The 24,265-nt window shown below is 42.0% G+C and overlaps 1 protein-coding gene across 1 annotated transcript in view; it reads right to left on the reverse strand.

The window, feature by feature from the left end:
- LOC142249371 (LIM homeobox transcription factor 1-alpha-like) overlaps nucleotides 1–24,265 on the reverse strand; it is a 198,216-nt gene that overhangs the window by 167,997 nt on the left and 5,954 nt on the right. Inside the window, exon 3 of the mRNA XM_075321007.1 lies at nucleotides 21,811–21,997. Within this exon, the coding sequence (XP_075177122.1) occupies nucleotides 21,811–21,997 (187 nt within the window). The remainder of the gene's footprint in view (nucleotides 1–21,810; nucleotides 21,998–24,265) is intronic.

A 24,265-nucleotide genomic window follows, 5' to 3' on the forward strand; every position in this document is an offset into this window, starting at 1 on the left:
TTAGAAGACCTGTAAGTGAGCCATCGTCTGAACTCCCAGTCAGGTACAGTGTGCTTAATGAAGCCAGGAAGCGTACACTCAGCCTCAAAAGTGCACTCACGTGACCAAAATGAGCTGGGTGCATGCGCGAGATTTCCATTACCTGCAAGTGACACCAGCTCATGGAAATCTTACCCATAGGGTCACGATAACATGGAAAGAGGGTTCCTTCGACTATTCAAGGCCCTAATTAACATAGGAACAGCGAGGTTTATAAGTTGTTTTTTAAAACATTCATATTAGCAAATAGCGTTATACTGGGCTGGTTAGGCAGGAAATTTTGGCATATAGGTATGAATGCTGCTGGATTAGAGGCAAAAGGGGACCTGACAGGTTCCCTTAAAGCTGGCAAACCTAAGTGGGAGTCTTAGCAGTCAGAACCCCAGTAATCATACATTTATCAACTATACTATGCACAGGTGCTGTATGTTTGTTTTTGGAGAACCCTTTTAAGTTCTTCCAATTTCCAGAATGCAGACCTGACATGGAGTGTTGGAGTAGTAGGGAATAGAAATAGGTTTCAATCAGAGATGAGAGGATCTGAAGAGATTCAAATTCACCAAATCACTTGGATTTTAACGGGAAATTTTATTGTCCGGCCATTTATTCTCCAATAATTGAATGTCCCATATTATGTTCTGGGGACTCGAGAGAACTCAAAGCAGAATAAACATATATAGAAAAAAAAAAACAATTAATACTCCCCCCACATTTCACCTGCAGTGCTTACTGTCCCCGTCCCAGTCCTTGGTGCCTCTTCTTACCACTTGTTGGTTAACCTTGGAAGCCAACACCACTGCCACATGCTAACTCTTCACACTAGGCCAGGACATCCCTGCACTAGCGTCCTGGGCCTATTCATGACTGGAAATCCCAGCCTAGAACGCGAGTTGTAAGGTTGTGGCTCATGTCACGTCACGTTGTGATATGACAAAGCGCATGAGCAGAGATGTCCCGGGCCTAATGGCTACCAGAAGCCCCGGTATAAAGTGCACATCCTAAGATTGTGGCATTCTGATGACAGCGCAAACTTTTAACAAGCTTTGTAGAAATTTGTTAGACCTGGTCATAGCTGGAAGTCTTGGCTTAGTGTGAAGACGTCCGGAGTTTAAGGGTGCAGCGGCGGGAAGTAGAGGTGCCAAGAGCAGGAGAACTCCGGCACACTACCCCAAAATCAAGTGGGAAGGAAAAAATTCTTTTCAATCCAATTTGTTTTTTATTGTACAATCATGAAAAAAAGTCCACAAAAAACGTTTCAACCAATTTGGTCTTCATCAATCAGGACTTATCTTCAGGAGAGAGAGGAAGGTGAGTATAAGATCAGACCTGCAGCACAGTGAGTTTCAGGAAAAGTCTCTATTGGTTATGTCAGGAAACTCTATACAAGACCTAGTTCATATACTTCAATGGCATCGAGTATAGGATGAAAGTCACAATGCGTAGTCCGATTCTAAAGGAAAACCCATTATAGGTATTACTATATCCCGTAAGCCAGAGAATGAGCTAATCACTGTTAGAATAGAGGCCTGCTGTCGCTAACATGACCAGGCATCATTAAATGGTGATATTAGGGTGGCGGGTCTGTAATGCGTCAGGGTAATAGACAAATGTAGAACCACCTGCTATTACGGCGGTGAATAGTTACCGGGTACTTTAAGGAGTTAATGGCAAACGGCTTGTGTGACCTGGATACTTGTCTGAATCAGACTACCAATGGCATTATAAAGGAAAACCCACACTGGGTATGCATCAGGTCCTACACGTGTGAAGAAATGACATCGCGCGGGATACACAGAGTTCATTTCTTCACACGTGCAGGACCTGATGCATACCCAGTGTGGGTTTTCCTTTATAATGCCGTTGGTAGTCTGATTCAGACAAGCATCCAGGTCACACAAGCCATTTGCCATTAACTCCTTAAAGTACCCGGTAACTATTCACCGCCCAATAGCAGGTGGTTCTACATTTGTCTATTACCCTGACGCATTACAGACCAGCTACCCTGATATCACCATTTAATGATGCCTGGTCATGTTAGCGACAGTAGGCCTCTATTCTAACAGTGATTAGCTCATTCTCTGGCTTGCGGGGTATAGTAATACCTATAATGGGTTTTCCTTTAGAATCGGACTACGCATTGTGACTTTCATCCTATACTCGATGCCATTGAAGTATATGAACTAGGTCTTGTATAGAATTTCCTGACATAACCAATAGAGACTTTTCCTGAAACTCACTGTGCTGCAGGTCTGATCTTATACTTACCTTCCTCTCTCTCCTGAAGATAAGTCCTGATTGATGAAGACCAAATTGGTCGAAACGTTTTTTGTGGACTTTTTTTCATGATTGTACAATAAAAAACAAATTGGATTGAAAACAATTTTTTCCTTTCCACTTTATTTTGGGGTAGTGTGCCCGAGTTCTCTTGCTCTTGACAACATTTTTTTTTCTCCAGAGCACCTATAAGGTGAAGCAGGGTCCTAATCTTTATATTTGGAAGTAGAGGTGCTGCTGAGGATAGGGGATAGGGAGCAGCAGAGTTGGCTGGGAGGTGAGTGCTCATGGAAGGTGAGTGTTAGGGTTTTTGATGTTTTTTATGCCTTTGCCAAGCTTCTATGAGTCAACAAAAAGTTGGCCAGCCTGCCACCATTTTGCTGAATTCTCACTGAGTGAATTATAAAATACAGAATTTTGAAAATTTGAGTCAAATTCAATTCCACTCTAAGAAATTCACCCAACTATAGTTTCAATACCTCAATGTGTGTGCTGAAAATGTAACTTTTTTTACATTTAACTCACTTATTGACATTATTACAATTAATCATAATATATCTCGTATGGTAATGTCACACTTTGAAAGGTTAATGAGAACTTGATTTATATACTTCCAGGTTACACATGTACCAGGAGAATAGGTTTTGTCTGTACTGATGCATCATTTGCCAGTAACATCTGAGAGCGGTACTGACATATTGCAGGCTGCTGAAAGCAGGGACGGAGGGCGCGGGTGATAGATATACATCAGGAACACACTGTGCAGAAGGTTACATGTCCAGGCCGGTGAGCAGCACCCAGTGGGTTAGGAAACATTATCCAATATTTTTCTCAGCTGACATGTGATAATGGTAAAGCACTGACCTGCTTTCCATTGACATACAAACCAAATAAATGAAGCCCTCAATCATGTGTCCATGGATGTGTTTTATGCTATTGTCAGTATTTGTTTCTCCACATTTACATTGTGTTATTGATCACAAATTAGCAATGTTGTTTTGCAGCACTGTTTGCCTGGTAAAATTTGTGTTGAAGTCGAATGGCTATTACACTATTCTTCATACGTGTATACCTTAAAAAAAAACTCACGATATCCACTGAAAGGCTCGTAGACTTTAAAAATGTAAAAAAGTGTCCTTTGGGCGAGCATTTCACCAGTATACTTTAAGCATGTACAAGTATCATATTCACTGTGACAATCCACAGCATATTAAAGAGGTTGTCCATTACTTTTACATTGATGGCGTATCCTTAGGATAACTCCGGAATAAAAGAAGAAAGAAGGTGGCACTCACCAAGTAAAAATCTTTGTTTATTCTTTAAAAATAGACATCAAAAATCAGGGAGGGATGCAGGTAACGTCAGAGACGACGGTGGCCGTTTCACTCTCACGGGAGGTTCGTCGGGTCAAGACTTAATTTCTGGACCCGACAAAGCGCCCGTGAGCGCGAAACGGCCACCGTCGTCTCTGGCGCCCCCCACATACCTCCCGGCTTTTTGATGTCTATTTTTAAAGAATAAACAAAGATTTTTACTTTGGTGAGTGCCACCTTCTTTCTTCTTCTATTCCGGAGTTATTACATGTGTTTTAATGGAGAGTGTTGCACCACAGGTGTTTTTCAGTCTCTTTCGTGACCTGTTTGTTGCAATGTGTTACTTAAAAATGGATGGAGAACAGTGAAAGTAGTTTTAATGCCGGACTGTCTCCTTTTTGGATGTATCCTTAGGATACATCAATGTCTGATCAGCCAGAGTCCAACACCCAGCACCCCTGCCGATCAGCTGTTCTTGGTCTTGGCGGCAGCAGCAGCAGGCAGCCGGAAATGCTCAGTTCCGGAGATGCTCCATCTTCTGATAACCGCAGCCGGGTACTGCACATCCGCCTCCCAACTGATCAGACATTGATTACCTATCCTATGGGCCATCAGTGTCAAAGTAGTGGACAACCACTTCATGGTATGAGCATCGTGGATAAAATATTACAAAATTTTATCCATACACTCCGTAGAAAACTGAGCAGGGCTGCAAATTTTACATCCACAGTGCGGCAATATATGGTACAAATTTTTTTTTCCAAATATATGCAAACAAAGTCCTACTGATCGTACATACCAAAAACCTTAGGTCCATGCCTCATCACTACAGCACATATGCAGCTTATCGTGAGGTTGACCTATTATTATATGTTTTATACCTAGGATAGTCGGTGATAAAGAGGCATGTATTGGTTCACATATTGTCAATGTAAAAAAATGTGCAATTGCAAAACTCCCCAACGCTGTAATAATAAAGTACTTAGTTTTGCAGCCAACGTCAGGGGCCCACCAGTAACATTGACTCTGGGGCCCACCAATCAACTTCAAAAATGACATTCACAAATTTACCTATGTTTCTATATAATAATCTACTGGGTAGTTTGAAAAATGAATGATGAGATGCCTCCTTTGGCTGTATATAGTGAAACAAGTGTATTGTGACAACTATTGACCATATTTGGCGGGTAGGTGACATACCACTGCAAAGGGGCCCACCGGAGGATTCTCCTGTCCTGTGGGCCAGTCAAATCCTCTTCACAGCTAATATGTTTGGAAGTGTTTAGGAAGTGTATGAATTCACTGCTATTGCCCTACACATTCATCAATAGACTTCATGCTTTTATTTATTGTTATATGCAAAAGAAACCAGTCTGTAAGTTTCTGACAGACTAGGGCAAGGTTCACATTGCGTTCAGGTATATCATATCACTTTAAACAGAAGAGGAAGAGACAGAGAGTGAGATTAATTTTAGTAATTTAGTAAAATGCAAATTAAAAAAATATAAATATATATATACAGTACAGAACAAAAGTTTGGATACACCTCATTCAAAGAGTTTTCTTTATTTTCATGATTCTGAAAATTGTAGATTCACATTGAAGGCATCAAAACTATAAAATTAACACATGTGGAATGAAATACTTAACAAAAAAGTGTGAAACAACTAAAAATATGTCTTATATTCTAGATTCTTCAAAGTAGCCACCTTTTGCTTTGATTACTGCGTTGCACACTCTTGGCATTCTCTTGATGAGCTTCAAGAGGTAGTCACCGGAAATGGTTTTCACTGCACAGGTGTGCCCTGTCAGGTTTAATAAGTTGGATTTCTTGACTTATAAATGGGGTTGGGACCATCAGTTGTGTTGTGCAGAAGTCTGGTTGATACACAGGTGATAGTCCTCCTGAATAGACTGTTAGAATTTGTATTATGGCAAGAAAAAAACAGCTAAGTAAAGAAAAACGAGTGGCCATCATTACTTTAAGAAATGAAGGTCAGTCAGTCCAAAAAATTGGGAAAACTTTGAAAGTGTCCCCAAGTGCAGTGGCAAAAACCATCAAACACTTCAAAGAAAATGGCTCACATGAGGACCGCCCTAGGAAAGGAATAGCAAGAGTCACCTCTGCAGCAGGGGATAAGTTTATCCGAGTCACCAGCCTCAGAAATTGCAGGTTAACAGCAACTCAGGTTAAAGACCAGGTCAATGCCAGACAGAGTTCTAGCAGCAGACACATCTCTACAGCAGAAGAGACTTGTTTGGGTTAAAGAACACAAGGAATGGACATTAGACCAGTGGAAATCTGTGCTTTGGTCTGATGAGCCCAAATTTGAGATCTTTCGATCCAACCACCGTGTCTTTGTGAGACGCAGAAAAGGTGAACGGATGGACTCTACATGCTTGGTTCCCACCGTGAAACATGGAGGAGGAGGTGTGATGGTGTGGGGGTGCTTTGCTGGTGACACTGTTGGGGATTTATTCAAAATTGAAGGCATACTGAACCAGCATGGCTACCACAGCATCTTGCAGTGGCATGCTATTCCATCCGGTTTGCGTTTAGTTGGACCATCATTTATTTTTCAACAGGACAATGACCCCAAATTATACATCCAGGCTGTGTAAGGGCTATTTGACTAAGAAGAGGAGTGATGGGGTGCTACGCTAGATGACCTCGCTTCTACAGTCACCAGACCTGAACCCAATCAAGATGGTTTGGTGTGAGCTGGACCGCAGAGTGAAGGCAAAAGGGCCAACAAGTGCTAAGCATCTCTGGGAACTCCTTCAAGACTGTTGGAAGACCATTCCCGGTGACGACCTCTTGAAGCTCATCAAGAGAATGCCAAGAGTGTGCCAAGCAGTAATCAAAGCAAAAGGTGGCTACTTTGAAGAACCTAGAATACAAGACATATTTTCAGTTGTTTCACACTTTTTTGTTAAGTATTTCATTCCACATGTGTTAATTCATAGTTTTGATGCCTTCAATGTGAATCTACAATTTTCAGAGTCATGAAAATAAAGAAAACTCTTTGAATGAGAAGGTGTGTCCAAACTTTTGGTCTATCCTGTATATATATATATATATATATATATATATATATATATTTATTTAAATATAAAAACACCATTCTTTTCTTTCAAAACAGCATCAATTCTTTTTGGTACAATTGTACACAGTCTGTGATTTCGTAGGATGTCATAGGATTATAGTATGGAGTATGAGCAACCAGTTATACCACATCTTAATTTTCATATACGTTGAAACACAGTCATTTACTGAAGCAGAAGCAGCTGTGTAGGAGATTTAAAACTGGGTGAATAACAGCCAAACACTGTTACAAAGGTGAGGTTGTGGAAGACAGTGACAGTTTCATGTCATAGGTCATACACCATGGCAAGACTGAGAACATCAACAAATCACAAGGTAGTTATACTGCATCAGCAAGGTCTCTCCCTGGCAAAAATTTCAACATAGCCTTGGATTTCAACATGTATTTTTCAAGCCCTTTTGAAGATGCACCAAGAAAATGTTAAGGACCGTAGATGAAGTGGTCGGTCATTGAAACAGTGAAGCAAATGAAAGACACATCGGAAGATGTACAACAGTACAGTGAGCTAAGAACTGGCAGTAACCTGTGGAACCCAGTCACACGCATCAACTGTTTGGAGAAGTGTAGCCAGAACTGGTGTTCATGTAGGAATTATGGCCAAAATCCAGACGTTCAACGTGGAAACAAGGTCACCCCAGTTTTCTGTACCATGGGGTACAGAAAACTGGCAGCAGGTGCTCTGGACCTTGACTCAAGAGTCAAAATGTGAAATATTTGGCTGAAACAGAAGGAAGTTTGTTTCCAAAGGACTGGAGAGGGGAACAACAATGAATGTCTACAGGCAACAGAGAAACATGGTGGAAATTCCCTGCAACTTTGGACTGCATTTCAGCAAAAGGATTAGTGGGTTTGGTCAGTATTAATGGTGTCCTCAATGTTGGGATATACATCCAGTCCATTATACAATACTATCGGGAAGACATTTGCTAGGCTCCAAATTGTTTCCCCAGTAGGACAATGACCCCGAACATACAGCCAGTGTCATTAAGATATATTTTTAGTGAAAAAAAGAACAAGAAGTCTAGTGATGATCTGGCCCCTACATAGCCCTGATGTCAACATCATCAGGTCTGTCTGGGATTATATGAAGCAGGATCTTCTAAAGGAAATCGGGAATCATCGCCGCGCTTGTGTCATTAATATATTATCCTGAGGAAGGGGGCAGAGACCCCTGAAACGCGTAGACTTATATGCTCCTTAAATAAATGACTTGGAATATTAATTTTTGGATTGATCGGTGACAAGCGTGGCGATGATTCCTGATTTCCTTTAGAAGATCCTGCTCCATTTTTACGGGTCCGCAGCTGTCTCCACCAGCATATATGCTTCATTAGGTGTTGTGACTTTTCACAACATCTATAGGTGAGTGCACCCTATGATCCTTCCATTTGCGTTTAGCAGTTAAGACACTATGCACCTGTCTTTCCTCCACAGTTCTTGAATTTGGGATTATATAAAGAGACATAAGGATTTGCACAAACCTACATCCACAAAACATCTGTGGTTAGTTCTCCAAGATGTTTGGAACAACTTCCTTGCCAAGGTGCTTCAAAAAATGTCTGCAAGTGTACAGTCATGGCCAAAAGTTTTGAGAATGCTACAAATATTAATTTTTACAAAGTCTACTGCTTAAGTTTTTCTAATGGCAATTTGCATATACTCCAGAATGTCATAAAGAGTGATCAGCTTAACAGCAATTACTTGCAAAGTCAATATTGGCTAAGAAAATGAACTTCAACCCCCAAAACACATTTCAACATCATTGCATTCCTGCCTTAAAAGGAGCAGCTAACATTGTTTTAGTGATTGTTCCATTAACACAGGTGTGGGTGTTGATGAGGACAGGCCTGGCGATCAATCAGTCATGATTAAGTGAGAATGACACCACTGGACACTTTAAAAGGAGGCTGGTGCTTGGTATCATTGTTTCTCTTCAGTTAACCATGGTTATCTCTAAAGAAACACGTGCAGCCATCATTGCTCTGCACAAAAATGGTCTAACAGGGAAGACTTTCGCAGCTACAAACATTGCACCTCAGTCAACAATCTATCGCATCATCAAAAACTTTAAGGAGAAAGCTTCCATTGTTGCCAAAAAGGCTCCAGGGCGCCCAAAAAGGACCAGCAAACGCCAGGATCTTAAAACTGTTTCAGCTGCGGGATCGGACTACCAGCAGTGCCGAGCTAGCTCAGCAATGGCAGCAGGCTGGTGTGAGTGCTTCTGCATGCACTGTGAGGCGGAGACTGCTTGAGCAAGGCCTGGTTTCAAGGAGGGCAGCAAAGAAGCCACTTCTCTCCAGAAAAAACATCAGGGACCGACTGATATTCTGCAAAAGGTACAGGGAGTGGACTGCTGAGGACTGGGATAAAGTTAATTTCTCAGATGAATCCCCTTTTCGATTGTTTGGGACATCTGGAAAACAGCTTATTAGGAGAAGAAGAGGTGAGCGCTACCACCAGTCTTGTCTCATGCCAACTGTTAAGCATCCTGAAACGATTCATGTGTGGGGTTGCTTCTCAGCCAAGGGAATTAGCTCACTCACAGTCTTGCTTAAAAACACAGCCATGAATAAAGAATGGTACCAGAATGTCCTCCAAGAGCAACTTCTCCCAACTGTCCAAGAGCAGTTTGGCGCCCAACAATGCCTTTTCCGGCATGATGGAGCACCTTGCCATAAAGTAAAGGTGATCACTAAATGGCTCATGGAACAAAACATAGAGATTTTGGGTCCATGGCCTGGAAACTCCCCAGATCTTAATCCCACTGAGAACTTGTGGGCAATCATCAAGAGACGGGTGGACAAACAAAAACCAACAAATTCTGGCAAAATGCAAGCATTGATTATGCAAGAATGGACAGCCATCAGTCAGGATTTGATCCAGAAGTTGATTAAGAGCATGCCAGGGAGAATTGCAGAGGTCCTGAAGAAGAAGGGTCAACACTGCAAATATTGACTTGCTGCATTAACTCATTCTAACTGTCAATATAACCTTTTGGTACTCATAATATGATTGCAATTATATTTCTGTATGTGATGTAAACATCAGACAAACACAATTAAAAACCAGAGGGCAACAGATCATGTGAAAATATAATTTTGGTGTCATTCTCAAAACTTTTGGCCATGACTGTACTTAGAAGAAATAATGCTGTTATGAAGGCAAATGGGTGTCACACCAAATATTTATTTGATTTAGATTTCTCTTTTGTTCATTCCCTTTGCATTTTGTTCATTGATAAAAAATAAACTACTATCACTTCTATTTTGGGCAGCATTCTTACTTTGCAGATTTTTTTCCACACCTACCTAAAACATTTGTACTATATATATACGTAGAAACTGAAAAGCATAATGAAGTTGACAACACTTTTAAATTCCATTAAAGGTGTTGTCTTATGTTCTTAAATGGGTAAAATTGCAAAGTGTTATTTAAGAAAACAAGCAAGTTTCCAATTTTCCTCTTACTGAAAACCCCCTTGTTCTCAAGGACAGAGGGATTTTTCATTACATAATTTACAAATTGTTATTCGCTACCAGAGGTCTCAGAGGTGGCCTGTTACCTACGCTAGAACCTGCTCATGCTGCTCTGATTCTGGAAGTATTGCTGGATCTGACCAGGTTTAGTGCCTTTTAACTTTTCCAATGCTGCAGAGACAAAGCTGCTTCTACTACCAGCCTAGGAGAGCGCTCGTTTCGAACAAAGACACCACCTTTGGCAACTAAGAACTCAGGGGGCATAGTATTGCTTCTAAAGAATCAAGATGAGAACAACTCTTTAAAGCTGTAGAATACAGGCATATAGGCCACTCTTTTGTCATGGTCCCACTTCAAGGTTCAAACCGATGATGGTTGATGGTCGGTTTCCCTCCTGGTTGGCCACAGCCTGTTTTGTGTTGGTCCACTTTGGTCTCTTGTCTTTCTTTCCTATTTTTTGCCTTCCTGTTTCACGTCTATTCAGGTGTGTGCACTTTCTCGCTCGGTTTGCCCAATCATATTTTGGAAGGGTCTATTTATACTCACTACTCACATGCCTCAGTGCTGGCTATATTTAAGCGTGGATGTTTGTCTGGAGTCCCAGCTCCTCAGTTAAGGTTTTCTTAATGAGACATTGCTATTCCCTTCAGTTTATTTGTGTGAATCCCTTCCCAGTTATCTCCTATTTTGCTTAATTTAGGTTAGAGAGGCTTTCTACATATTTTGTTATTCTTTTGGTTTCTTGTATTCCATCATTCCTGTACGACAGTGTTTGCACGTTCCTAGCCCTGTGTCTCACCCTCTGCTTGTGTGCACTTCATTTATATTTATTGATGCTTTTGTGTTACCCTTGGTTTATAGCTTACGGGGCAGTTAAGGACACTCAGGGTCAGCCGTCGACAAGTGGGGGCACTATTATGAGATATGGTGCCAACCTCCGTGGTCAGGCGAGGACAAATCAGGGTCAGGTATAGGGCAAGTACTAGCTTGTTTTGGGACCTGTAGATTTCTGATTTTACATCTCCCCTGATTTGTCCATCCTTGTGAGAGTGTTAAGGTTCAGTTGTAACACTAAGCCAAGGAGCATATTTTATATGGTGCATAGCCCAAATGTTGACGTCAACCATCAGAGAAGCCACACAATTTTTTATTTGTCAGTTATGCTGCTGTAATCATGGAATGGATACATGGATAAATGGACTATATAAGATAATAACTACCGTATTTAGGGAATGTGCAGAAAATGTGGAACTAGAATATTATTCTTGAATGTCTATAAAGAGCTGACTGCTTCATGCAAGACATATTCAGGTCTTTTTCCCTGGACCTTATAACTGGATGCCAACAGATTGACTACTAATGGGTGATTTATCTTCTATGTGGGAAGATCCATCAGTTAGCATCGCTACTTACTGATAATTTTTTACAAAATAGGATTGGTTGCGCTGTCACACAGAGAATAGTCTCCACAGAGTCACATTAGTCACCAGACTTAGGGAAGGAGAAAGGTAGGGCTGACGGTTATTGTGAGAGTCACAGTAGGAACTGTAAGGGCACAGTAGGAAGACACTGACTGCCCAGGGCTAAGAAAGAGAATTAAAAGAAATACACTAAAATATATATTTCAGAAAAACACTCTCATTTTTTTTCTTGGCCATCAACTTTTCTTCTTCTTTTATGTAAAATGAACATTTTCTAAAAATCTCCTAATTTAGAAAGTTAGTTTATTTCCAAATCTCAAAAAGGCACCAATTCATCAATTGTAACTTTTAAAAAGTCGTAAAATTTGGGGCAACTCTATTCTTGGTCACCCCCTGGTGTAGTGTTCTGCATGTAATTTAAAAAGTTTTATCCCTTTACAACATTTGAAAAGTTGGAACATTTTCATTCATAAAGTTGCAGATTGACTGGGATTGGCTTTCCTCTAAATTCATTTTGATGAATTTGGTGCAAAAAGCATCAACGAATACCTCAAAACAAAAAAAAAATAAAATGCAAAAAATGACAGTTTGCACTCTGAAATGCTAAAGTATGAAAACTATGAATGTGTAAATATAGACCTGCATTACTGCTAAGGGAAATCTAAGAAAAATGAGATATTTAGTATATAGAAATGGCCATTTGTATATCTGCCCAGTCGCCACGTCACGGCATATCTCGTAACTTGGTACCTACTCTATGTTGAAGTCTCTCTCTGGGTTAATAAACCTCCTGTGTGTGGGCGAGTAGGAGCCTGCTATATAGGATAAAATCACTTGTGGCAAGTGGGGGAAGGGTGCACGGTCAGAAGGTGTGACCCTCTTGAATATAGACAAAAAGACTGACGGCACTTACCAAACTTTGGTGAGTGCCGTCAGTCTTTTTGTCTATAAAAGAAATAAAATGACTTAAAAAAACGCAAATGATGAATCAGGAGCAAAATCTTTAGATACCCAGGAACTAAATATTAATTATTTCCTACTTGTTTACAGGTTTACTTGGCAGATTTGTACCAATGGTATAAAAAGTTGATCAACAAGTTTTTACATGGGCCAAAGCAAACTGCATGCGGACAGATGATCGTTCATACAAATGTACATGTGCCAAAGCAAACTACATGGGGAGAGATGATCGGTCATATAATTGTATATGGAACAAAGCAAACTGCATGGGGACAGATGATCGGTGATACAATCGTACATTGGCCAAAACACACTGCATGGGGCAGATGATCACTCATACAATCGTACATGGGCCAAACCAAACGGCATGGGGACAGATGATCGCTCATAAAATCGTGCATTGGCCAAAACAAACTGCATGGGGACAGATGATCGCTCATACAATTGTTCATTTCCCTTACAGTTTTCATATTGACAAGACCACATCAAGAATTTATGTGTGAAAAAAATAAGTATAATCAGACAATGATCAATAATTTTGCTCATTTGTCATCTGATCACTGCCAGGTTTACAAATATTTGGAACACTAGTTTAGGCCAATTACTGACCCATTTAGGAAGCCCTGCAGTCTTTTTAGGCACCAATGTTTTTCTTGGTATTGGTCTTGCATACGCAGGAGTCGCACCCAGGCACTGGAGTCTAGTGCTCAAAATTTATTCTGCCACAAAGGAAGATACCAGCATTATAATTGTCATAAAGTAGTTAGAGCCCATGAGCCAGCTAATATTATTATAGAGGTAGAGGAGCAATCTTTCTAAGAAAGCAATTGTCACAGGTGTGTCATGTGTGACAGACAGTTATATGGTTACTGGCCATAGAAGGTCACAGCGTATGGCTGCGCAGAATGGTCCCTAACTTTTCATTGTTCCTGCTATCAGTATTCATTGGTATAGGTAGCTTTCCTGCTGGATTCATCTCTTCCCCTTTTGGACCCAGCAGGAACTTGCCTTCCGCTCAACTGCTGATCATCAGCATTATCTTGGTGCTTAAATACCCCTTCCTTCCTTGGACTGGTGCTGGTGATATTTTCAGTTCATTCAAGCCTTGGTTGCAAGCAGGTGTCTTGCTCTCATCTGTGGTATTGTTGCTGAAAACTTTGCTGAACTTCTTCTACCTGAGTCATCTAATGTTAAGTAGTTCATGCATTTCCCCCCATGTGTCCGTCTTGTGTCATCTATAGTGTTTAGTGTGGTTGACAAAGAGATTATCCCATCTGTTCCCTAGTTAGGGCCCAGTGCTAGGGATACCTAGGGCCAGGTATTTGGCTTGGTGCATAGGTGTGGAACCTATCTAGGGTGGTGAGGGACCTCAGGGACTAGCTGCAGGTTTGGTCAGGGGTCACCATCTTCCCTTTCCCTAGACACAGGATTTCCCTTCCCTTTCGCCGTTTGCTTGATACTTCCACGTACCTAGCATGACAGCAATCTTTTAAGAATAAGAAGCCTCCTTAGCAATGAAATTAAGGTGCGGTCCTATGTGCTGTATGTGGCCTATACAGTATGTTTCTGTAGAACTTCAGCTAATACCCTGAAAAGAACTGGATGACAGAGAAGTGCAAATAGGGTCTTATCCGGGTGGGAAACAAGGGGTGAAACACTGGAAAGACTCACCTTTTTGGGTTGAGAGAGGTCACAACCACTTGCAAGCGTATATAAGACATGGCTGTACCATCCTCACATGGATGTAGACAGTGTGGCGGTGGTGGAAGGGATCAACATCGCGCTTCCATGAAGAAAAAGACAATCCAAGGATACCTCAATGGTAATTTTATTGAACAACATGTTTCGGAAATTCCATCTCCTTCATCACGTCAAAATTTTGTGATTTTATTGTGATGAAGGATGTGTAATTTTCGAAATGCGTTGTTCAATAAAATCACCATCGAAATATCCTTGGATTGTCTTTTTCTTCATGGCAGTGTGGCGTTAACCCCTTCCACCACCGCCATACAAACTTCAGCTGATTAGAGTGTAGTTACTTTTCCCATGTTAGTGACTGAAAAGGAGCTCTCTCTTATATTAAGGGGCCAAATCATCAAGACTGGCTCTTTGTACACCACTCGTGTTTAAAAAAATTGCAGCTCATTCATTGGCATAAGCCTCAATCTTTCAGTTTACGTGCACCAATGTCAGGACTGTACTCCACTTATGCCTTTATTTACAACACTTTTGGGGCATAAATTATGATGAATTTTCGAAACACAAGAGAAACCCAGACACCATCACAGAAAGCCAACAACAGTCCACAAAGTTTGTTTGACCCCCTTTAAATACAGTTTATCATGTGTAATAACCTAATGACAATATTAATGGTTCTGGACGCGCTCCATGTTTTATATATATTAGGTTTATACATTTTTTTTTTTTAATCGCCAGTGAAAAAACGTGAAAGCTCCTTTAACCTTTTAACTCCAAGAGGTGAGGAAAGTGGTCAGAGACAGTGTTTTTTGCCCAGGGATTGTGAGGATGACAAAGGTTGTAGCCACGGGGCTGACACCCAGCAGGGGCTTCTTATTATGGCCCACTCGGACATTCCAGGAATAGCTCCGGTGATCCCTCGGAGTTTAGAAAGCAGCAGGTTCAAAGAGCTAATTAACCCCTTAAGCAAAACTATCTGTAACCAGGAATAAAAGTCCTTCTACAAATGTTCAATATCGTCACTAAGTACTTTGAACCAACAAATACAGAGCGGTGTCTATGTATATTTGGGCAAAAGCAAAATAAATTCCACATGTCTTCAAACAAAACATAGCGGAGAAAACTTAGATTTACTACTGAGAACAGATATCTTCTTGTTTATTATATTGGCTTTCTTGGCTCTTCTACATCTGTATTATTATATATTATTATGAGTACACTTGTATTACTATATGGAGCAGGACACTTCAGTTCTTAACCCTTGTCTGGTACCATGGGGTCAATTTGACCCCATGTAGATTGGTACAATTAGTGATTTTTTTCATGGTACCAGACAAGGGTTAAGTCACAATGACACTACTATATGTGTAAAATTAATGAGGGGTCCATGCCTCTTTTTATTGGGGAAGTGGTCAACTGTTGTGTGTTTTTTCTGCAGCCAAAAATTGGCTGTAAGTCATTGCGAGAGTATGAAATGCAATACAAAGTTCACTTTTTGCGACACTTATTCATGCAATTTTTTATGGTACCCCTGTTTTTTTTATAAACGCAAAATTTGCTAGGTATGGCTTTTTTTAAGTTTTTCCGTTGGCTAATCTAAGGAAAAATATGCTTGAAAAAAAACTAGTATAAAAAAAATAACAAAAACTCCCTGTAAAAATTCATAAAAATCCTGGTATTTTTAATGAGCCCTTAAAAAGCTGCAGAAAGAGGACCCAATCCGGATAGACATGATGGAATAAAAGTAAAACTAGTGGACAGAGAACATACAGTGAGTCCCTACGAGATGGGCACAAAAGAGACAGCACGAAGTGTTCATAGTAAACCTTTATAGATAGTATAAAAATAGCTGGAAGGGATTTTTTTATATTATTTGGTCATCCTGGGTTCATGGGGTATGTGCCCTTGGGGCTGAGTGCCAGAATAAACGCCAGCAAATTCCTCTGGTTTTATACATAAGGGTCATAAATCTTCGTAAAGCCTTTCCCAGAGTGAAGGAAAGTCTAGCTATAATTATGTGTTCAATACAATGAGTATGGTTCGAAAAGATATCCATTTTAATGAGAGCATGGCCTCCAGATAAAGATCAAGACACAAAAATAAGAAAACTGTCATGGGGTGGCAGGGAATAACAGGAGACCGGAGCTCATAAACTGGCCCTCAGGCTAGGGTGTCCTAGCTGTCCCTGATCCCAGTGATACGTTTCATGGTGATGATGTCTGGGCCGCCTTCCTACCCCTGCTTCTGACCAGCCCTGATACAGTACCACTTCCCTCCCTACCCTGGGGGGGGGCCGGGACAGGAGCGTATAAACACCAAGAGTGATAGGCAAACAGGGGAAACCAAAACTCTATCACACAGCACGCTCACACAGAGTAATCAGACAACAAGTGATAAGGAAGAAAACTAAATGAGGGATGAAATAACCAAACGACAGGAGGAATTCCACAGCACCAACACCAAGCAACACAAACTAAATAACCAGGCAGGAAAACAACAGCACACGGACTGGTAAAGCAGAAAGCTATAGTTGGCATAGGAAGACTTATTCCTCCATCTTAAAAAGACGGGGGTACCTGTGATAGGTCTCCAGCAACATGTGATCAAAAAGGTAACCAACAGGCTAGTATAAATTATCTCCTGCTAGTCTGGTCACTAATGGGCGCACAGCTGAGTTTGCCTGTGCAACTCAAAAGCACCAGAGAAACTATAGTGAGGAGTGTCAGAGTCTGTGGTCTGGACAGTGTCTGATGCCGCTCGGCGAATATAGAGCAAAACGCCATGTGACAAAAACATTACTTTTATGACCCTACAAAATCAGTGTGTAACTGCATTAATAAAGAAATGGATAATTACTCAGTCATATCAGAATCTTAATTAGTCCAAACCAAACGTCCGTGATCTTTTAAACCTCATCACTTTTTAGAAATCATCAGAATACCTCTGCCATGTATTTTAATGATACAGACACAGTGACATCAACGGTGAGCAGTTATATGGTCACTGAGAACTTTTTGATTGTGATTCTGCAGTCACATAACAGTATGAAATCAGATTTCTTCACCTGGACTAGTCAGCGTCATACCGTGTCCTATAGAGAGGGGCTGATTACTGTATATATCTGGCTCATCAATCCATTCAGTACCATGGACAGATCAGGTCATGGAGTGCAGCCAGGTACAGTAGTGTCTCAACAATTACACAATAGCTATATGTGTCGTAAATGAATGAAATGAATTATAATGCAACCACTAAAAAACTATAGGGAGCCTGTACCTGATAATGTATGTAGGATATATATATGTGTATTATAACGACAGCTCATATATAACTGATGCACTATATGCTCTAAAGTGATGGATCATTTTGTAAATATTGATAAATGGAGCAAAATGTGATATTACTCTTAAATATCAAACATTAATTCATGAAGATGCAAAAGTACACACAATATTTAGAAAGATATCCCCATCACTGAGCATCATATTGTCCTGAATGGGACAAATGTAAAGCGCCAACCTCTCGAGATAATAAACAGATTTCAATGCCCTTGGCTCACATAACAAGAAATGATCCTGACCCAATTATACAGAGAATTACACACATTTATACACTAAAAAACTAAAATCTTTTTATGGCAGATATAGAGTTGAAATGGTGCAGACCTGTGTACCCCAGATATCTACTGTTTGGACGACATTTGTGCATAATTTCTGCATGTTTAATTCAGGTCATTTTAATTTCTTTTTTTTTTTTTTTTTTTAATCAGGTTCATTTTTATTAATCAACAAAACATTGTAATTTCTAAAGAAGAAAATTAGCAAAAAGTCCCATATCCATATATACATTTACATTGTTCTTGTGTGTTTGGCACATCCCAGGCCATCTTTGCCATTGCAACTTAGGAACCATGAGCAACTAACTGTCAATATATGAGTGGTTGTAACCAAGGATACCTAAGCTGCAATGCCCTGCACATGAGGTAAGAGACATGGCTATATCAGGAGAACTATACTACATTTATAATTGCAGGTATTTACTGTTATTACACCTACTACATATTTGGATAGGATCTTGGAGATGGGAATACCCCTTTAACACATTTTGAAAATCAGAAATGTAAAATGATACCTATTTATAAGTGTTTTTAATGGTCTTCTGTCATAATTAACGACATGTCTGATTTAGGAAATGCTTTATTATTTCCAGGAGCCGGCATTATCGCCTGCTCCTGGAAATCTTGCGCATGCGCTGGCTGGTTCCGACCGCATCAGTGCGCCTCGGTAGCTGAGTGTACTTGTCTTAGCTTCAGAGGGTGCACTGGGCATGATCCAAAGTCTCCTGCACTTCCAGTCGCACAGTGCGCCCCTGTAGCCGGGTGTACGCTTCCTGGCTTCATAGGTACACTGCGCATGACCAGAAGTATAGTCATGGCCAAAAGTTTTGGGAATGACACCAATATTATATTTTCACATGATCTGTTGCCCTCTGGTTGTTAATTGTGTTTGTCTGATGTTTACATCACATACAGAAATATAATTGCAATCATATTATGAGTACCAAAAGGTTATATTGACAGTTAGAATGAGTTAATGCAGCAAGTCAATATTTGCAGTGTTGACCCTTCTTCTTCAGGACCTCTGCAATTCTCCCTGGCATGTTCTCAATCAACTTCTGGACCAAACCCTGACTGATGGCTGTCCATTCTTACATAAGCAATGCTTGCATTTTGCCAGAATTTGTTGGTTTTTGTTTGTCCACCCGTCTCTTGATGATTGCCCACAAGTTCTCAATGGGATTAAGATCTGGGGAGTTTCCAGGCCATGGACCCAAAATCTCTATGTTTTGTTCCATGAGCCATTTAGTGATCACCTTTGCTTTATGGCAAGGTGCTCCATCATGCTGGAAAAGGCATTGTTGGGCGCCAAACTGCTCTTGGACAGTTGGGAGAAGTTGCTCTTGGAGGACATTCTGGTACCATTCTTTATTCATGGCTGTGTTTTTAGGCAAGACTGTGAGTGAGCCGATTCTCTTGGCTGAGAAGCAACCCCACACATGAATGGTTTCAGGATGATTAACAGTTGGCATGAGACAAGACTGGTGGTATCGCTCACCTCTTCTGCTCCTAATAAGCTGTTTTCCAGATGTCCCAAACAATCGAAAAGGGGATTCATCTGAGAAAATGACTTTACCCCAGTCCTCAGCAGTCCACTCCCTGTACCTTTTGCAGAATATCAGTCGGTCCCTGATGTTTTTTCTGGAGAGAAGTGGCTTCTTTGCTGCCTTCCTTGAAACCAGGCTTTGCTCAAGCAGTCTCCGCCTCACAGTGCGTGCAGAAGCACTCACACCAGCCTGCTGCCATTGCTGAGCTAGATCAGCACTGCTGGTAGTCCGATCCCGCAGCTGAAACAGTTTTAAGATACGGTCCTGGCGTTTCCGTCTTGGGTGCCCTGGAGCCTTTTTGGCAACAATGGAAGCTCTCTCCTTGAAGTTCTTGATGATGCGATAGATTGTTGAGTGAGGTGCAATCTTTGTAGCTGCAATACTCTTCCCTGTTAGGCCATTTTTGTGCAGAGAAATGATGGCTGCACATGTTTCTTTAGAGATAACCATGGTTAACTAAAGAGAAACAATGATACCAAGCACCAGCCTCCTTTTAAAGTGTCCAGTGGTGTCATTCTTACTTAATCATGACTGATTGATCGCCAGCCCTGTCCTCATCAACACCCACACCTGTGTTAATGGAACAATCACTAAAACAATGTTAGCTGCTCCTTTTAAGGCAGGAATGCAATGATGTTGAAATGTGTTTTGGGGGTTAAAGTTCATTTTCTTAGCCAATATTGACTTTGCAAGTAATTGCTGTTAAGCTGATCACTCTTTATGACATTCTGGAGTATATGAAAAAAGCCATTAGAAAAACTTAAGCAGTAGACTTTGCAAAAATTAATATTTGTAGCATTCTCAAAACTTTTGGCCATGACTGTACAGAAGACTTCGGATCATGCTAACTGCGCCCTCTAAAGCCGGGACAAGTACACCCAGCTTTTGAGGCGCACTGACGTGGCCGGAACCAGTCATTCGCATGTCCCATATTTCCAGGAGCTGGGGATAATGCCAGCTTCTGGAAATCATATTACCATGCCTAAACGGAAAAAGAGCCGACTAGTCAGGGAAGCTAACGCCCCTGAGACTATTCACAGGCCCCATTTGAATAAGAAAAACAGAGGTAATAAATGTCTTTTTAAAAGTTGGGTTTTTTTTATAGAATGATGTTATACAGAGCTGGTTAGAAAGGTAATTTGGACATGCAAATGTGAATGCTGCTAGCTTGGATGGCATAAGGGACCTAACCGGTTCCCATTAAAGGGGTTCTCCACTGAAAACTAGTTATCACCTATATGGCCCTCCATGTGCCATGATTTTGGCACACGTGTTTTCCATGGAGATCAGGAATTTTTTACTCACCCATCATCGGCGCTGCTGTCTGCGGCGCTGCTACTTCTAGGTCCGTGGTGCAGTGAATATGCATGAGGATAATGAGCGGGCCCGGAAGTAAGTGACAGCAGTGCCAACGACAGCAGGGCTGGAGAAGGTGAGTGTAGAAAACTCATGTTATTTCAAAGACATGTGTTTCCGCTGGTACGTGTCATACTGATGTGACACGGATTACATCAATGTGCAGGCCATGTGATATCCGTGCTGCAGTAGAAAAATTGGACATTTTGCCGTGTGGAGCATACGGACACTCGTCTGAGAAAAAACACGGATGTGTGCGTAGACGCATTGATTTTAATGGGTCTACATATGTCCGTGTGTCTGGTACGTATGGCGTCCGTTTTTATACGAATCATGGACCTGTGAAGGGGCCTTATATTAGGGGCATTATATTGTGTAATCATGACTCCATCATCATCCACGTAGCTGGGCTGAATCCCGTGCCTGCGCAGTCATTCCCCGCTCGCGCAGCGCACTTCACTCTGCCCCATTGCGGGCAGAGCTGAAAACATAGGTTTGTTTGCGCGAGTCCATGACCCCGCTCACAGTCGTGTGTCTGCGCAGAGAGCCCACAGGCTCGCGCAAGCGCACCTATGTTTTCAGCTCTGCCCACAATGGGGCAGAGCGAAGTGCGCTGCGCGAGCGGGGAATGACTTCGCAGGCGCGAGATTCAGCCCAGCTTCGTGGATGATGGCGGAGACGTCAAACACGTCAATCATCAAAGGAGGACAGCAAACAGCGGCAGGAGGGGGAGACAGGAGACAAAAACGAGCATGCCCATCTGACCAGAACAGGTCATTTGCATACGTGGCAGCAGTCAGATTTTATAAACTTATTTCTGGGGTCTACAAGGGTAGTCAGCAACATGGTGCACCTTCATAGACTGCAGCCCAGGAGCTGCAGAAAGTGCTTTGGTTCAATACTGAAAAAACTGGTGACAGGTTCCCTTTAATAATACCACTGTCTAGCAATCAGTACAGGAATAAGAGCAGACACAATACAGGGGCCATATTTTGGGACTTACTTCCCGTAGTCGTTCCTGCAGTATAATTTCTTGTCTCTGTAGAAGCAGCTGCTCTCCAGGGGTTCCTTGCAGGCACAGCACTGAGCACACTGTTCGTGCCAGAGGCTGTCACTGATCCGTAGGAGAAAACGGTCACAGATGACACGTTCACAGCCCTCGCAAACCCACTTCTGATCCAGGGCCTGCCCTGTAATATAATAACAATATCACTAGTACATACAAAATATACATATTTTATTAAAGTGATCCAAACATGTCCTGGAGACAGTAGAAGATGGGCAGGAGTTGGGGGGGAGGGGTCATATGATTGGTATTTTAATAATCTTTATAAACAGTTGGGAAGTAAACATTCTGTGAATAGATATCAGAATCATGTCTCTATAGTGCTGGGTGTACTTATTTTTATAATCCTATACAGACCCAAACCTACATCTCATCTGTACATATGGTTGAAAACCCATACCTTCAAGAAAGCTTACAACCTGCAATGACCCTGCTTCCACCTCACCACCACTGGACCTGGCACCTCACAACCGCCCGAGCTACCGCCTCACCACCACCAGAGCTGCTACCTCACCACCACCGGAGCTACCACCTCACCACCACCGGAAATGCCATCTCACCACCATCGGAGTTGTCGCCTCACCACCACCGCAGCTGCCGCCTCACCACTACCACAGCTGCCACCTCACCACTAGTAGAGCTGTACCCTCACCAGCACCTGAGCTGCCACCTCACCACCACCAGAGCTACTGCCTTACCACAACTGGAACTACCGCCTGTCCAGTACCGGAGCTGGCAACTCACCACCACCGGAGCAACCATCTCACCACCACTGGACATGCAGTCTCATCACCACCAGAGATGCCGCCTCACCACCATCGGAGCAACCACCTCATCACCACAGCTGCTCTCTCACCACCACCACAGCTTCTGCCTCACCACCACTAGAGCTGCCACCTCACCACCACCGCCTCACCACCACTAGAGTTGCCACCTCACCACCACTGCAGCTGCCACCTCGCCACCACTAGAGCTGCCATCTCACCACCACCAAAACTGCCGCCTCATCAGCACCTGAGCAGCCAACTCACCACCACCGGAGCTAGTGCCTTACCACAACTGGACCTACTCACCAGTACCGGAGATGCCATCTCACCACCACTGGAGCTACCACCTCACCACCACCGGAGCTGCCGTCTCACCACCACCGGAGTTGCCACCTCACCACCATCAGAGCAACCATCTCACCACCACCGGAGCTGATGCCTTACCACTACCACAGGTGCCGCCTCACCACCACTAGAACTGCCACCTCACCACCATCACAGCTGCCACCTCACTACCATTAGAGCTGCCGCCTCACCACCACCGGAGCTACCACTTTACCACAATTGGAACTACCGCCTCACCAGTATCGGATCTGCCACCTCACTACCAACTGAGCTGCCACCTCACCACCACCAGAGCTGCAACCTCACCACTACCTGAGCTGCTACCTCATCATCACCAGAGCTGCCACGTCGCCACAACTGGAGCTACCGCCTTACGACAACTGGACCTACTCACCAGTACCAGAGATGCCACCTCACCACCACCGGAGCTGCCTAAACCCCCCAATGTACTGCCTCCTTCCCCATTATCCTGGCGAACCCTCTACTGGCTGTACCAGTCTGTCATTGTTAGTTTCTTTACTGTAATTTATGTGTTTTGTAAATAAACCTTTCTCATGTACTGCACCATGGAATCAATGGTGCTTGAAAAATAAAAAGTAATAATAATATTATTAATAATAATAATAATAATAATAATAGGCTGTTACATGTCAATTGCTTAGTTATTATTGGTTTTTAGCTTGTGTAAAAAAATAGATTAATGCCAGAAAAAAATAATGTTACCAACACAAAGTGATTTCTGACACGTGTGCTTATTTATAGATTATATATATATATATATATATATATATAATAATAATAATTAATAATAATTTTATTCATTTATATAGCGCTGTTAATTCCACAGCGCTTTACATACATTGGTAACACTGTCCCCATTAGGGCTCACAATCTAGATTCCCTGTCTGTATGTCTTTGGAGTGTGGGAGGAAACCGGAGTACCCGGAGGAAACCCACGCAAACACGGGGAGAACATACAAACTCCTTGCAGATGGTGTCCTTGGTGGGATTTGAACCCAGGACCCCAGCGCTGCAAGACTCCAGTGCTAACCACTGAGCCACCGTGCCGCCCGTATATATATATATATATATATTACTGTGTATATATATATATATATATATATACACACATATACATATATACTGTATATATTAGTGGATTCCAGATGCATGTCAGTTGATTGCAGTAATCTTTAATCAACAATTGAAATCACCGGCCGCCTAGAGAGTGTGTAAATGGCTTCAATACACCTGTAACAGCTTCACTGTGGTCTCAGAAA

This window comes from Anomaloglossus baeobatrachus, chromosome 8, assembly GCF_048569485.1.
Source record: "Anomaloglossus baeobatrachus isolate aAnoBae1 chromosome 8, aAnoBae1.hap1, whole genome shotgun sequence".
Classification (NCBI taxonomy): domain Eukaryota; kingdom Metazoa; phylum Chordata; class Amphibia; order Anura; family Aromobatidae; genus Anomaloglossus; species Anomaloglossus baeobatrachus.